Source organism: Notamacropus eugenii, chromosome 2 (assembly GCF_028372415.1).
Source record: "Notamacropus eugenii isolate mMacEug1 chromosome 2, mMacEug1.pri_v2, whole genome shotgun sequence".
In the NCBI taxonomy this organism is placed as follows: Eukaryota; Metazoa; Chordata; class Mammalia; order Diprotodontia; family Macropodidae; genus Notamacropus; species Notamacropus eugenii.
In genome coordinates, this window is record NC_092873.1 from 300,060,440 (window position 1) to 300,077,440 (window position 17,001).

General features: G+C 37.4%; 1 protein-coding gene across 1 annotated transcript in view; it reads right to left on the reverse strand.

Annotated features, from left to right (window-relative positions):
* NOTCH2 (notch receptor 2) overlaps window positions 1-17,001 on the reverse strand; it is a 179,877-nt gene that overhangs the window by 115,057 nt on the left and 47,819 nt on the right. Inside the window, exon 2 of the mRNA XM_072644543.1 lies at window positions 14,174-14,255. Within this exon, the coding sequence (XP_072500644.1) occupies window positions 14,174-14,255 (82 nt within the window). The remainder of the gene's footprint in view (window positions 1-14,173; window positions 14,256-17,001) is intronic.

Genomic DNA, 17,001 nt, shown 5'->3' on the forward strand with positions numbered 1-17,001 from the left:
CCCACGTGAGCTGCTTCACCAAATCTTTGGTCAACCAGAATGCAACCTCCTTCATTTACCACTGCTTCTCAATATGAATCCTCAAATTCGACCAGGCCAGTCTTCACAATACACTCATTCCTCTCTCCATATTTTTGCTCATGCTCCTCCTCAGACTGGGCTGACCTTCTTTCTCTTCTCTATCCAAATTCTATTCATGTTTCAAGGCCCAGTTAACGCTTGTCTCCTCTGATTATATAGTACGCATTCAAACCTTCAATTATCTAGACTAAATTAGGGCTGCCTATTCCATGCGGAAAACTGGAAACGACTTGGGAGGGGAACAAGCATTGTCATGTGAAAGAAAGATGAGAAATCGCTCTTTAATGCTCTAAAGGGCAAAATGAGAACCAACAGGCAGAAGATGAGGAGATGCAGATTTTGGTTCAATAGTCAAGAACAATTTGAGTTGCCCGTAAAATGGGTTGCCTTATAAAAAATTTCCTATCACCAAAAGTTTTCAGCTAGAAGCTTGTCAGAGAGGTTAAAAAAAGGTATGTTCCATTTGGGGTAGGAGGTCAGACCAGATGACATTTAAAGTATTTTCCAACTCTTGAGATTCTATGTTTCTATATTCCTAAACATTCTTCCTTATAAGAAGGAAGAAAGATAAGGGCAGAGACATAAGGGTAGGACAGTTTCAGGGCATGAGAGGCAGAGCTAAGGAAACAAAATAAGGAAGGAAGCATTGATGGGTAATAGGAATCAAGCAGCCATTGATGTAAATTATAGGATCTTAGCAGGGATAGGACCTCAGGATTCATTTTGTCTAATCTCTATTTGTAACATGAATCCTTTCTACAACTTCTCCAACTAGCCTGCACTTGAAAACTTTTAGTGATGGGGAACCCCTTACATTTCAAGGAAGATCATTCTCTTTTGGATAACTCTAATTTTTATAAAAGAAGTTTTCCCTTCTGTTGCATAGAAATCAGTTATACTGGAACTTCACCTGAAGTCATACATTTGACATCAAGCAAAACAACTCTTCAAATATTAAAAGATAGTTATTGTGTCCCAACTCATCCTTCCCCTACAAGTCTTCACTTCTTCAAACAATCAGTTACTTCAAACCAAATCCTAGGTTAAATGTTTCCAAATCTTCTCACCATCCTGATTACCCATTACATTCATTACACATTATCGGAGGCACTTTTAAAATATGGCACCCAGAAATTAACATGATGCTCTAGATGTGCTCTGATAAAGGCAGAATATGATGAGATAATTACTTTCCTTTTTCTGGATGATACGCTCTTTTTAATGCACTTAAGGTGACAAAATCTTCATTGTTGAATCATATTGAGCTTGGAATCCACTTCAAGTCTCCCTGTCTCTCTATCTCCTTTCCTCCCTCTTCCTCCTCTCTTTCCTCCTCACTCCCTCTCTTACATAGTATACTCATGAAATTGATTTTGCTAAACTAATTACAGGACTTCATAATTATTCCCACTGACTTTCATTTTACTTGGTTCAACTTCTTGTTCCAGACGATCTAGATCTTTTGGGATCCCAGTTCTGTCATCTCACACAATGGCTAATTTCTCTCAGTTCTGTGCCACTGGAAAACTTGGTAAGCATATGTGCTTTATGACTTCATCCAGATCATCTGGATTTCATGAAAGGCATCTGACAATCTCTCAAGCTACCCTTTCTGCACAAATAGAGTAGGTTGGATAACACAGTGAAGTGAATCTGGCTGAACTGAAAGAATGTTGATCAATGTTGATCTCAAAAGTTAACACCAAAGAGTAGAAGTTTCAAAGGCAAAGATTTCAGCTCAATCTAAGAAAACAACAACCACCACCACTACTACCACCACCACCACCACCACCTGAGCTTTCTAAACTAGAATTGGTTGCCTCTGGAGGTAGTAAGTTTCCCATGACTAAAAATCTTCAAAAAGCCTGAATGTAGTAAAGAGAATTCATGTGTTAGGAATTAGACTACGTGATCTCTAATGTCCCTTCCCATCTCTATAATTCTATGGAAAAGCCAGGTAATCTCCTAAACTCCATATCAGCTCTAATATTAATTGATTTATGTAAGGAAAAGAAGGAAGGAGAGTTAAGAGACTGACCTAAGATCATAAGGTAAAATAATATAGAATCTTATAAACTGAAATCCCTAACATAATATGTATAGACTTGCTTAACCAGAATATTCAGATAATGTAGTGTTCTGATTAAATTAATTTTAATTAAAGGTTAAAAGAAAAAAATCTTTAGTTCCAAACCCTATAGAAAATGCAAGTTTCTAAAATGCATTTACATATCAAGTCATAAGAAACTTCGAATTTTGTGATTTTATGATTAGATCTTCTTGTCTTTTTACATACATTACAGTGGTCCAACTCAGCCATCCAACATTAGTTCCTACTACTCCCCAATTCTCATGTTCCAATTAGGCTACTGTCTTCTAAGATGCTTATTTCCACTGCCATACCTTTGCTCATGCAGAAGCCCTTGACTGGGAAACCCTTCTTTCTGTTGTCTATCCAAAATCCTATCCTACTTGGTAGAATAAAGCCCAGTTCAAACTTCATCTCCAATATATGATGTCCAAACACTCTAGTCCACACAATCCTCTTCTCCCTTTCCTCAAATTTTATCAATAACCTATAAATTCTCCCAGGTCAGGGTCCCAGGATCTCATCCAGGAGATTTGTAGTGGACACCTCTCCCAGTACACATAGGGGATACACTGTTATGCACAGGAAAGTCAGAAAATGCACAGGGGTCTCTACTATTTTTATTACTATCCTCATAATGTGTATTTCATGAAACACCCTTATTGGGCAGTGTGAATGCTCCTAAATATTTAATAGTCAGCTTCCCAAATTATCCATTGGGCACATGTAGTGGGAAGCAAAAGACCTGAGTTCTGCTATGTATTTGTTGTGACTTTGGGTAAAGGATTCAGTTTCCTCATCTCATAGACTTACACACCATCCAAGCTGGAAAGAATCTGAGAGATCATCTACTCTGATAGCCCCATCTTTCTAAAAAGAAAAATGAAGCCAAATCCAGTCAACATTCTTATCTCTGTGCCTCAAAATTTATACAACAGGAGAGATGATAACATTTGCACTACTCAATTCACAGGATCCTTATAAGAAACAAAGTGCTTTGAATGCTAAGGTTTTATGTAAACATGAGCTATGACATATATCACCTTTACTAATTGATGAAAATCTTGCAGTAATCTAAGAGCTACCATGACAATCCTCAGCAACTGAGAACCTGGTGCAACTGATAACCACACCAGCAGAGTTGACTGAGGCACTGAAGGATGAGAAAAGATAACCCAACATAGCTCACTATTTCCAGGAGCACTGCTTTGGTCTAATAATGAAGTGGCAACTAGAAGGCACAGTGATGAGAGAGGTAGATCTGGAGTTAGGAAAACTTGAGTTCAAATCCAGCTTCAGACATGTGTCCCTGAACAAGTCACTTAATCTCTGTCTGCCTTGGTTTCCTCATCTGTAAAATGAGGATAATGAAAGCACCTGATACCTCCCAGGGTTGCTGTGATGATCAAATGAGATATTTGTAAAGTACTTAGCAAACCTTAAGGTGCTATATAAATGCTAGCTATTATTATTGTCAATGAACAATTCTATTTGTAGCTTCCAAGAAACTCAGGTCAGAAAAGAGGAATGGAAGGTATGTGAGGTCAGCCCTTAATTTGAAAATGTTTTTCAGAAGAAGTAATACCACCATTACCAGCACACCATCCTTATCACACTTCAATAAGCATGCTACTTTGATCATGTAAGGACAATAGAATGGTTTTGGATGCTTCTCTGTCAACTAGAGAGAACCTTAACCAAGAACTAAAGTGAAAAAATATCTCTTTTATGTAAAGTTCCAAGATGCCTGGGTGTTGGAGCTTTGTCCAAATCTGAGTCCAAGCTAATTCCTGAGAGTCACTGCTTTGAACAAATTCCTATCAGGTTTTTGCTTCCCTTGTTCCCCAAACTCAATTTTAATAAAGGACATATGTTTCTCAAATTTTCCAATTAAGGGTTGAAAACATGGGTGTTCTAGAATCATCTTTACTGCCCTGAACTTCAATTCAGCTCTTCTTACTTGCATACCAAGCTATATTTAAAGATGGTCCACTCCAAAATTATTTTCCCTGCTTTAATGAAACTTTTTTTTTAATAAAAGGCCCAGATAAGAGATTATTCTGGAACTGTTTTAAAAAGTCAATAGAGTATACAAATTGAGAGGGGAAGGTTGTTATTATCATTCTGGGACTCAACAATCTATTTCTAGGAGGAGAAGAACTGAGAAGCAATGAGGTGATGTCACTGATAAATAGTTTCCATTTTAATAACAGATGGGAGCAACTGCAGAGGAAATTTAATTTCTCTCATACTAAAGTGAACAGTAAAATTTAACTTAGATAAAAAATCCACTCCAACACTTCTCTGTGGCTCCAAGGTAACTATACAGTCTCACAGGTGATGCCAACAAAGCTGCAAAGGCTTCAAGTATTGCCCTGGTGACAGACTGTGTCAGTTGAGGACCAGCCTTGGTAAGTATGGACAGACCTACCCTTGGTAACTGGAGGATGCATTCTTTGGCCATGGAACAAATAAAAACAAACAAAAATGGCCCTTGGTTCCAAGTGGCCCTTTTTTGCCTCAGCTCTGAAAATGGTGAAATAGTAGAAAAGTAGTTGGGAATGCTAAGAATCACTCTACCTATTGAGCTTATAAGCAGCAGTCTACCAGTTGGCACTCCAAATGTGTGATCGTTGTCCAATGACCTTGGACGTGTAAAGAGGTAAAAATTCTCAATTTCTCTTCACTCCTAGATCTAAAATACAGGATTTCTGAGTTGAGAGAATTAGAGGTCCCCATTGGTGCTTGGTACTTTGTTAACTGTAGCAGATAGGTAAGCCAGGAGTCCTAGTAGATAGAGTACTGAACTTGAGAGTCAAGAAGAGTCAAGTGTAAATTCCATTTCTGTCATTTACTAGCTTGTTTGATTCTGGGCAAGTCACTTAACATGTCTGCCTAAGTTTTCTCAACTGCAAAATGAGTATAATAACTGCACCTGTTTCACAAGTTTCTGAAGCACAAATGAGATTTTATATACACACATATATACATAGATGTGTGCACACATACATATATGTATACATATATAAGTGTACATACATGCACACATTCATGTATGTGTATATATAAGTACTTTGTGATACATAAATCACAGCTAGTGTTATCTGTGATTGCACTGCTTCAGATATTTCCTCCACAATACACATCACAGCCTCTCCATGCCTGTTTATGCTGTGAGATTCTTGCCTATGTTTTCCCCTAAATTCTTCAGGGAGGATCTATTCAGATGTACTCTGGGTCTTTCTCCAATTTCATCAGCTCAGGGAAGAATAAGGGCTGTCCATGAGAAGCATGGCTTAGTAGAAAGAGTCCTCCATTTAAGAAACAGAAAGACCTGCAGGCTCAAGCCTTTCCCCAAACATTTACTGAGCTGTATGACACTGAAGCTGTTTTATTCATTTTTCTTCATCCAAGAAGGAGAGATGATATTCCCTGGAGCAGCAGCCTCACAGAGTTATTGTAACGTCAAATGAGATCATATGAGCAATAAGCACTCTCTCAAAGGGAATTTTTTCTTATTTGGTGTCTCTCCTACTTTGCTGGTCATATCCTCCATATCTTTCATGCTGCCTCTTAGGACTAATGTATCATTGGCCACCTGCCACAGCCAACCCGCTCTCCTGATGCATCTTTCTACTGTCCTTATCTTTGAGTTTTTTTGTCATTTTAATGCTTCCAACATTCAGTTGTTGGAACATGATTCACAGCTCTAGAGTAAAATCTCAGGATACCGGCATTCAAGGGATGGGATTTTGTAATAAAGTGCATTTGGTGTCATAGACTCTCTAGGATTAATTTAACCATCAGCTCTTAAGGGAAAAAAACTATCCACCCTATGCAACAAATAAAAGTTCAGAGTAAAAAAGAATATTTGGGATATGAATAGAGTTCTACCTCATGCACTGTTTTCTAGATGCAAAGCTAGGTGACACAGAAGATAGAGTTCTGGACCTGAAGTTAGGGAAACCCAGGTTCAAATTCAGCCTCAGATACTTACTATCTGTGTGACCCTAGGCAAATCATTTAACCTGCCTGCCTCAGTTTTCTCATCCGTAAAATGTGGGCAATAACAGCTCCTACTTCACTCAGTTATTGTGAAGAATAAGCGAGGTAACATTTGGAAAATATTCTGTATACAAACCTGTAAGAGTTATATAAATCTAGCTACTATAATTATTATTGTCATTATTAATTTATATCTATTCTTGCTAATAAACTCACAGTTTAAAAAAGTCAGAGTTTATTAAAATATTCTTAACCCTGAAAGGCAGAATAAAAGGGTACTTCTTTGTAGCTCTTTCTAATTCTGTTTTGTTTTTAAAGCAAAAACTGATGGTGATAGCACCAATCTAAACCAAAAGGAACATGTTGCTTTATCAAGGGCACTGATAACCTTGAGACAGTGTGGCAAGAAGGCTGGTCCACTTGATCTTTATCAGAAACATTCACTATTTGCAGAACATGATTAATCAGGTTGCAGTTTTTTGTTATTAATTTTTGTTGGCAAGATGCAGCAGCACCTTTTCTGCCTCTGATAAGTGCTACTATCAGAGACTCCATCCTTAAGAAAAAATCCTTAAAAAAAAATCTCCAAAATACTAAATGTGGCTATTAAGTTACAGCATCAGACTTTCCTTTAACAATACATTTCTCAGGGATGACATATACATATGTATGTATATGTATATGTGTATATGTGTGTATATACATACACACATATACACACACATTATTTTAAAATTTTTATTTTAACTATACATTTTAACTGTATACAAGTTTAATTGGTGAACCATTAAAATAGAGAGTTAAAGGGTTGATGTTTCCAGAAGCTCTTTTTTAAATCACGGGTTGGAAATAAGGACAGAACCCTTTGCCCATATTAACAAACTATTGCTTGTTCTGTGCACATGGAAACATTAGTTGATTAGAGACTGGCCTGGAAAGTAAAATATCTGTGTTTCCTGGCACCTAGGTAGTTGGAAAATAACGTGAGTTATACCAAATTTGGCTGTGGTCATTAACGCTGCCAGAGTCAATGAGAGAAAGTAAATAGTGTGAACTTCTCATTAAGTTAGTCTGCTCTACACTAGATTTTCCACCAGCAACATCCTCTCCTTTCCTTGCCCACAATTCTGATATCCTTTTCACATTCGACTATAGTGAACTTTGAAGAGAGAGAAACTGTCTTGGGAAAATGTAGGATTACTACAAGCCAGGCTGATGCAAACGCCGGCTATTGCTAGTGGTGGGTGCAATGTACTTGCATTAGATAAGCTTCTTGGGCCTGGTGTCCTTCCCATTCTAAATGTTGCAACTGTATGTGAAGCACAGTCCTGACCGCATTTCTGATGTGAAAAAACACATTTTATAAACTCTCTTAACTTGCTCTACCCTTCTATTTCAAAGAGCCCTTTGTGAACTATGAAAAAATACCATGTGTGTAAAAAAGGGCTGAGTCCTAGTTATATTGCAAGAAGTTGATTTGAAGAAAAGGGAGAGAGGGAAAAAGGAAGAAAGGAAGAAAGGAAGAAAGAAAGAAAGGAAGGAAGGAAGGAAGGAAGGAAGGAAGGAAGGAAGGAAGGAAGGAAGGAAGGAACAAAAGAAGAGAAAGGAAAGAATAAAGGAATGAAGGAAGAGAGGGGAAGAGGGGGGGAAAATCTAAGATATATGGAAGTGATTGTAGAACACTGAAAACAAATACAATAATTTAATTAAAAATAAAAATAAATTTAAAAAAGAAAGAAAGGAGAGAGAGAAAGGAAGACAGAAAGAAAGAACAGTACCCCATACATTCTTGTCCTATATGTAATCAAAATTCACACTTTCTGTAGACTACTGCTAATAATCATATAAAGAGGCTTGCCCTCTTGGGGATGTGATATTAATGGAAATAGTACAATGGATGGAAAAGTCAAAAGGTCTGGATTCAAATCCCAGCTTTGCAGCCTTGTGCAAGCCATGTTACTTGAGGTTTCAGTTTCTTCCTCTGTAAAAATGGAATCCTGGGAGTAGCTTTCCTCTACAGTCCCCTCCAGTGCTAAAATCACATGGCCATCTCTGAATGCACTAGGGGAAGACACACATAGCTACATTTTAAAAGTATGGGAGTTAATGTTCAGGTAATTATTTTTGAAGCTTCACAATGAGTTGCCAAGTTCTCTGAAAGGAGTATCATGACAGTCCTCAGCAAAAGAATCCACACCAGGACCACACCAGCAGAGTGGCCTGGATGAGGCACTGAAGGATGAGAATGGGTAACTTCTATTTCCAGAAGGTGCTGCTTTGTTCTGATATTGAAAATGAAACTCTGGTCTGAGAATAAATAGCAGTCACAATTTGACATGAAAAAGAAAAAAACAACAACTATACTTCTGGATCTCAAAAACTGAGGAGGAAGAGGAGGTGCAAGGGTTGTTAGGTCATCCCTCACTTCCAAGTATGCTTCTCAGTTGGAGAAACCAAATTACCACCACTAGCAGTTACTGTGTGCATGCTACTTTGAGCAGGCAAGGTCTCTCACAGAATGATTCCGGGTGTTTCAACTTGCTAGGAGCTGGAAATGAGTTAATCAAGGGAAAATGAAGGCATTGCTTCAAACTTGCTTCAGCTGCTTTTTAAAGAAGTCCTGAACCCTTCCAACTAACTCCTCCCTCCAAAGTCCTTCTAAACTCTAAGGCATCAAGCAAAATTGTTGATTATATGTTTAATTGATACTTCTGCAACTAAGAGATTAATTTTAGGTCAAATTTAATATGGAATAGACTTGCATTTTTTATGTGTTGTATCTCTATTTTATTGGGGCCCCTGGGATAATCAGTAAGTATGCTACTTTGATGTCCATTTTAAGAGACCATTTTAAATTACAGTTTTGTAGCTGTTCTAAGCTTTACTTTTATGATGCCGTTGACCATATTTTTCTGCCAAGACCTTGGCCAGAACACAAGCTCAAATTATATATAACATTGTTTCTGTGAGAAAATGGGATCCACTCTACAATGTAATTTTCAGGAACACATAGTAAAAAGCAGGAAATTATAATAATGCCCAATTCTAAGGTATGAAGGTTGACTTATCCTTCATTTTTTTCCCTAATGGTTTGTTTCAGTCTCCATCCCCAGTTTATATTAGCGTAGCGCATTACAGTTTTCAAAGCCTTTCATATAGAGTTCCTCATATGATCTTTGAAGGAATTAATTTGTGGTATGTATTAATTTAGGAATTATTTATTCCCAATCTGCAGATGATGGAATTGACACTCAAAGGAGTCACATGATTTGTCCAAGGTCCCACAAAGTCGGCAGCAAAGTTAGCACTAAAGAGTGAGAATCAATAGATGGCCCACCAGCTCACAAGGGTCTTCAAAATGAGTCATCATCACTTAAAAACAGAGTCCTATTATCAAATCAGAGACTTTTGAGCCAAACTTTTGAAAATGAACATCCTGCATATGGGGAGAATCAATATGCGTCCAAACACATGGGAAGAGAAGAAAAGCCACCCTTGACTCTTTTATATGATTTGGTCCAAGCTTCAGTTTACCCTCCTGCAAAATGAAGAGGTTGGACTAGTTGATCTCAGCTATTCCCTGTCAGCTTTAAATCTAGAGTCTTATGAACCTTTTTGGAGTGTTAGTTTCACCCTCCAAAAGATATATGAAAAGGGCAAAAAAATCTTTTAGAAACATACCTTTTTAAAATCCACATTTTAAAAGTTCCCCCATCCCTTTCCCCACCATCTCACCCACCCAATTTTAGTTGCATCAGACTGTGAGTTTCTTAAAAACAGAGACTGAGGTTTGGGGGAGGGTCTTTCTTTGCATCCCTAATGCTTAGGACTATGCCTGGTACACAGTAGGTATTTGACAAATGCTTGTTGACTTATCAAAGCAATGTTTTATGCATTTACATTTAGAGAAAAACTTACAAGTCACTGACAGGCTGCAAACAATTATAGATTTGGAAGAGACAATTCTCACTGAAACAAGGTAGAACATTGGCATGGTCACGAGGGTTTTTTATCAAGATCTCATAAGAACACATTAGCCACAATAGCTGGAGTGTGTACATGATCACACAGGTTTCCCCCAGTTTTGTATCCTGATCTATTGACACACTGACAGGACATAAGGACTCCTAACAGTGAGAAAAAACAATTGAGATATTTACAAAATGAATATAAAAGCCCCTACTTATCCTCATCTGTCAGCATGATGTTATCAGGGACTTGTATAATTTTCATAAACAATCATTATATTTTAGCTGAATCAGTAGCATTATGTTCTTTGAAAAGAAAGTCTTTTCAGATACCTGCTACTTTGCAGCTCTTTTCTCTCAAATCCCACCCTCCATGCTAAAGATTTGGCTTCTCCTTTTAAAAATCCACATAGCAGTCTCTTAAAACAGGCAGACTCTTACATGCCTGGGATACCTGACAGAAGTTTTGTCAGCCTGCCAAATGTTCTAATTTTCACTTACTTACTATGTGCTTTGAGTGAGCTGTTTCTTTCATATTATTTATTGATGACCTAAGTTCCAGTATTTCCTTTTCTTCCAGAAGAAAAAAAGTCACATTTAAAATATGCATTATTATAATAATTATTATCAATGCTGTAACTTGAGAGTTCTCAATAATTCTGCACCTATGCAACATTACTCTTCTAAAAACTCAACAGATTTTATGTCCCAAATAAGTCTTATTTAAATGAAAGGTTTTAGATCTAGAAGAAACCTCAGAGAAAATGTAGAGAAGTGTCACAAAATTCCCCAGTGGGGCTGGAATCAGACTAAATTGTAACTGGAGAATATTTGACAATTAAAAAAATACAATGCAACATAGATAATGTGAATTTTTGGTTGTTGAGGCAAATTTATATAGTAATAAGCTTCTACTTGAGATTGACACCACAGAACTAAACAAAGAAAGTGAAACCCGGAAAAATTAACTGATTTGCCCAAAGTGACAGAGCGCAACTGGGGCCAAGTCCATGGGTTTCAAATTTGGTAACCTTTTTCACTGTCCCTGGCTGCCTCGTAGGGGGCCCAAGGGAAAGTGTATCATAAACAGATTTCATGCAAGACTCTACATACTAACAGTCTGGAATTCTGTTTATAGGGACACCATATATTTTCACAAAGCAGTTCTGATAAATATAAAAGCAGACAGAAGTTATCCCACATTGATAGAAGCACTTCCACTCATTTCTATCAGCTGATGCCATAGATATTCACTTACAAACTCATTCAAAAGGGCATCTGTAAAATGTCTACCTGCATGGAGTACTGTGCTAGACCCAGTACAAAAGAATCAAGTTCCCAGGGAATAAGAGTACTAATTATCCAAAACAAAGGAGGAGTTACTAAAAAATCAGAACATAAAGTAGGTAATTTAGACAAGGGAGTAAAACTATATAGCCCAGTTCTAAAGATGGGAAATTTGACTACTTTTCTTCTCTTTTTCTATCATTTGTTCCATTTTTGGTTTAAAAAGTATCCCACTTGTATCTCTAGCCAAATAAATAAATAAATTAGCAGACAACTATTTTTAGATGGTATTTAGTGGATAAGCAATTTATAACCTTACCTTTTACTCCAATTTAAACAATGTGCAAGCATTTGCTATCACATCACCTTCAAAGAAATGTTCACAGTTAAAAAGAGTTGTTACTATTAAGTTGTTTTTCAGTCGTGTCCAACCCTTCATGACTCCTTTGGGGATTTCCTTGACAAGACTACTAGAGTGGTTTTCCATTTCCTTCTCCAGCTCATTTGACAGATGAGAAAATTGAGGCAAACAGGATTAAATGACTTGCCAAGGGTTACACAGCCAGATGGGAACTTAAGTCCTTCTTGACTCCAGGTCTGATGCTCTATCAATAGAGACCACCTATCTGCTCTACTTAAAGAGTATTTCCTACCTTAAAATGGCTCATTTTCTAGTAGTAAAAAACTCCAAATCCAAATGCCCAAAAAGACTGCATTGAAAAATTATTACAAATTCACTTAGGATGTGCAATCATTATTAGTCAGTAGCTATAGATTAAAAAGTTAAGGTGATCATAAATTAGCCTAACCCATCTCAACAAGATTTTGAGATACTGTATGTAAAAGTACTTTGTACAAAAGTACTCAAAACATTATGTGGATGTTATTTTATTTATTTTTTATTCTGAAGTTATTATTTCAAGTGTTTATCAAGTTGTATGATAACTAGAAATTATTGAAGGAATATGCAAAGTTCCCAGCAACTGGGGAAATAGTTAAAAAAAAAACCTGTTACATATTGATATAATGGCAGATTACATGCCAATATGACGACTACAAAGAAATTCAAGAAAATATAGGTGAAGAAATGCTGAGTGAAGAAAGCAGAATTACAACAATATACAATTTGGGTATCCCCATCAGTAAAATGAAGGGATTGAACTTGAGTACAAGGCAAACAGTGATGGTTCTGGAGTCAGGAGACCTGGATTTCAATTTCACTTTTGACGCTTACCACTTGACCTCTGTGTGAGACCTTCAGCAAGTCACTTCACCTCTGTGAGCCATAGTTTCCTCAGCTATGAAGAAAGGGGGTTGGACTAGATGCTCTCTGAGTTCCCTTCCAGCCCTAAAGCTATGACTCTTTGACCTCTAATGTTTCTTCCAGCTATATAAACCTATAATAAGGTAAAAAAATTATAGTTATATATTATAACAACATTGGATTTTTTTAAAAATGTAGAAGGAAAAGAGATCAGAAGGGGGCAAAGAAAAAAACTGGACATTTCTGTTATTATTTTCTTAAAGTTAATATATATTTTCTTTAAAAATAAATAGGAAATAAACTTAGAATTTATAGTTTTATGTACAATTATTTTTTATTTTTCTTAACTGATGGAATGTTTGCTTTTGTTAATGGTTACTAAGTTTAGAATAAAAATGTTAAACCATTTTTAAAGTTTTTTTTTCTACTAGCAAAACAAGAAATTCCACATACCAATCCTTATTTTACCATTAATTTCCATTACAAAATTGGAAATGTGTTCCCGTAGAGAGAAATCCATGCCCAGGGTATTGTGGAAGTAGAGAAAACATGGTGATCAGTAGATGAAACCATAATGTACCATTCAGGAATGCCAGAGTGGTTGGTTATAAACTGAATTTGTAGCAATCATGGTTGTATGGAGAAAGAAATTGGTCACTCTTGGGCTACTGGTCAAGGTTCCAACCAGGTGTGGGCAAAAGGGAGGAAGAGAGGAAGAACATTGCCATATGGGTTTGGAGCACAACACGGTAGGGTTTATTTATATAGAGAAGTAAAATGAGTATTTAAGTTGCATTTTAGAGACTGGCACATGGCCGATGGGTTTGGTCTAAGAATGTGACTTAGATGACAGGAAGGAGAAATTAGACCCAACTATAGAATGTGGAATCAATGAGTTATAGAATCATTAAATCAAAAGAGGTCTGGAGGTCTCAGGGGTCCACCTTATTCAACAGAGAACAAGAATCCCCTCCTACAATGTTGTTGGAAAATAGGCAAGCAGCCTTCACTTGCAGACCTCCAGTAAGGGGTGACTTGCTACCTCCCAAGGCAGTCCCATTACACTTTTGAATACTGCAAATTGTTAGCAAGTTCTTCCTTATAGCAAACCTATATTCACCTCTTTGTAATTTTTATCCATTCCTCAGATTCTCTGGGGCCAAGTAGAACAAATCTGATCCCTTTCCCAGGAGACAACCAATCAAATATTTGAAAATAGCTAATACTCATTACCACATGAAAAAAGCAAGGGGTTATTTAACAAGCAAAGGAAAAAGACTATGAATGGGGTAAAGCCAACTATGTTCATTTCTCAAATTTTTCTAAAAATATTTCTAACCTAGCCCCTAAAAAATATTTCCAACCCATCCCCCATTAAAGAAAAATCTCTTTCTATTGGTCAAAAAAAATCCCTTTACATCCAACTTAAATACTGAAGAATAATACAATGGAACAAATATGATTTAGTGTTGTACTTACTCACAGTATCCTGTACCATTGTTGTAGGTAACACATTTTCCTTCATTTACACAGGGCTTGAAAGCATCTCGACATTGAATTGCTTTAAAAAAGAAAACACACAAAATATAAATTAGATGTGCCACTAACCACTACCTTCATATACTCTATTATATGAAGGATCTAGTCCAGGTCAGCCCTTAAATATTATTCAGATCTGGAAATTCCCACTACAGCTAAGCTACCCCATAAACACCTAACAGAGGCAAAGTCTCAACCTCCAATCCGAGAAATGGTTTCTCTTCCCATTGCTAATTTGCTTTTTGGTTATCATTGGTGAAGTACTTCATTCTAGGGCATCCCAGAAGAAAGAATCCCTCTATGACAACAAGCCTCAAAGGAGTGCTCTGACAATCCATCAGAGAGGAGGGAGGCATAACTGGAAAGAAAATTGGTTATCATCTATGACTTCAACACAATCCAAACTTAAGAATCGTTTATTCCAATCAGCCTCCAATTTATCGTTTCCCCTTTTAACACATCTTCTATATTACCACTAAGTAAGATTCACAAAATTGATCATTCCAAGCCTTCTACAAGACGACTGGCTCCATTCTGACTTTCTATACTTCTCTTCACTTACTCTTGTTGTTTTTCAGTTGAGTCCAACCCTCTGTGACCCCATGGGTCATGCTGGGTTTTCTGGCAAAGATACTGAAATTGTTTGCCATTTTCTTCTCTAGTGGAATAAGGCAAACAGAGGTTAAGTGACTTGCCCAGGGTCACACAGCTAATAAGGACCTGAGGTTGCATTTGAGTTCAGGTCTTCCTGACTCCACACCCAGCACTCTAGCTCCTAGCTGCCCCTTTGCTTATTCTATGCATCAGTAAAACTATGTTACTCTTGAGGCCACATTCTTACCCTGCCCTTGTCCACCTTTGTGCCTTTTACATCCTGTCCTCTATGCCCCTATTTCCATCTTCCTTAAAGGTCCGATTCAGTTACTTACCACTTCTCCCCAAAACTTCCCTGCTGAAAGTTATCTTTCTCTCTTTGAATGCCTTTAGCATTTTTCCTAGACCTTTCTTTTCTACATATTTATTTGGACATTTGTCCTATACCTCCTCTTCTCCCCACTAGACTGTAAGTACCCTAAGAGCAGGGCTATAATCAGGGCTCAACCTCCCTATTTATCCCAAGTACTTAATGTGTATTGATTGAAATGAATAATCACATCTCATCTTAAGGATTTTTGAGTGGATCTTTTTGGACAGAGCATAGAAAGCTGGCACGATCCATCTATCCACTCATCCATCCCTCCATCTATCCATTCATCCACCCATCCATTCATCCATCCATCTATAAGATCACAGACCTAGGGCTGGAAGGAAGCTCAAAGATCATCTTATTTATTTCAACTGCTTCATTTTATACATGAAAAAAACAAGGCCCAGTAATGTTAGTGACTTGACCATGGTTACAAACAGGATTTGAACCCAGGTCCTCTGATTCCACAAGATAATGCTTTTTTATTCTACTGTGATACCTACATACCCAGCATCTTGGAAGCAATAGGCAAGATGAAGCTTACAAAATATACAAGGACTTTCCCTCACATGGTTTTTGTTTTTGAGGGTTTTTTTCAATTTAAATTTATTTATTTAAGTTTTCAACATTCATTTCCACAAAATTTTGGGTTCCAAATTTTCTCCCCATTTCCCTCCCCCCACCCCAAAACGCGAAGCATTCTAATTGCTCCTATCACCAATCTGCCCTCCCTTCTAATATCCCTCCCTTCCCTTATCCTCATCTTCTCTTTTGTCCTGTAGGGCAAGATAACTTTCTACATCCCATTACCTATATTCCTTATTTCCTAGTTGCAAGAACAATACTCAACAGTTGTTCCTAAAACTTTGAGTTCCAACTTCTCTTCATCCCTCCCTCCCCACCCATTCCCTTTGGGAAGGCAAGCAATTCAATATAGGCCATATCTGTGTAGTTTTGCAAATGACTTCCATAATAGTTGTGCTGTGTAAGACTAACTATATTTCCTTCCATCCTATCCTGCCTCCCATTGCTTCTATTCTCTCTTTTGATCCTGTCCCTTGCCAAGAGTGTTGATTTCAAATTGCTCCCTCCTCCCCATACCCTCCCTTCCATCACCCCCCCACCCTGCTTACCCCCTTCTCTCCCTCTTTCCTGAATTGTAAGATAGGTTTTCATACCAAAATGAGTGTGCATTTTATTCCTTCCTTCAGTAGAATGTGATGAGAGTAAGCTTCATGTTTCTTCTCTCACTTCCCCTCTTTCTCCCTCCACTGAAAAGTCTTTTACTTGCCTCTTTCATGAGAGATAATTTGCCCCATTCCATTTATCCCTTTCTCCTCCCAATATGTTTCTCTCTCACCCCTTAATTTCATTTTTTTAAAGATATGATCCCATCCTATTCAATTCACCCTGTGTTCTGTGTGTGTGTGTGTGTGTGTGTGTGTGTGTGTGTGTAATCCCACCTACTACCCAGATAGTGAAAAAAGTTTCAAGAGTTACAAATATTGTCTTTCCATGTAGGAATGTAAATAGTTCAACTCTACCAAGTCCCTTATGATTTCTCTTTGCTGTTTACCTTTTCATGCTTCTCTTGATTCTTGTGTTTGAAGGTCAAATTTTCTTTTCAGCTCTGGTCTTTTCATCAAGAATTCTTGAAAGTCCTCTATTTCACTGAAAGACCATTTTCCCCCTGAAGTATTATACTCAGTTTTGCTGGGTAGGTGATTCTTGGTTTTCGTCTTAGTTCCTTTGACGTCTGGAATATAATATTCCACTCCCTTCAATCCCTTAATGTAGAAGC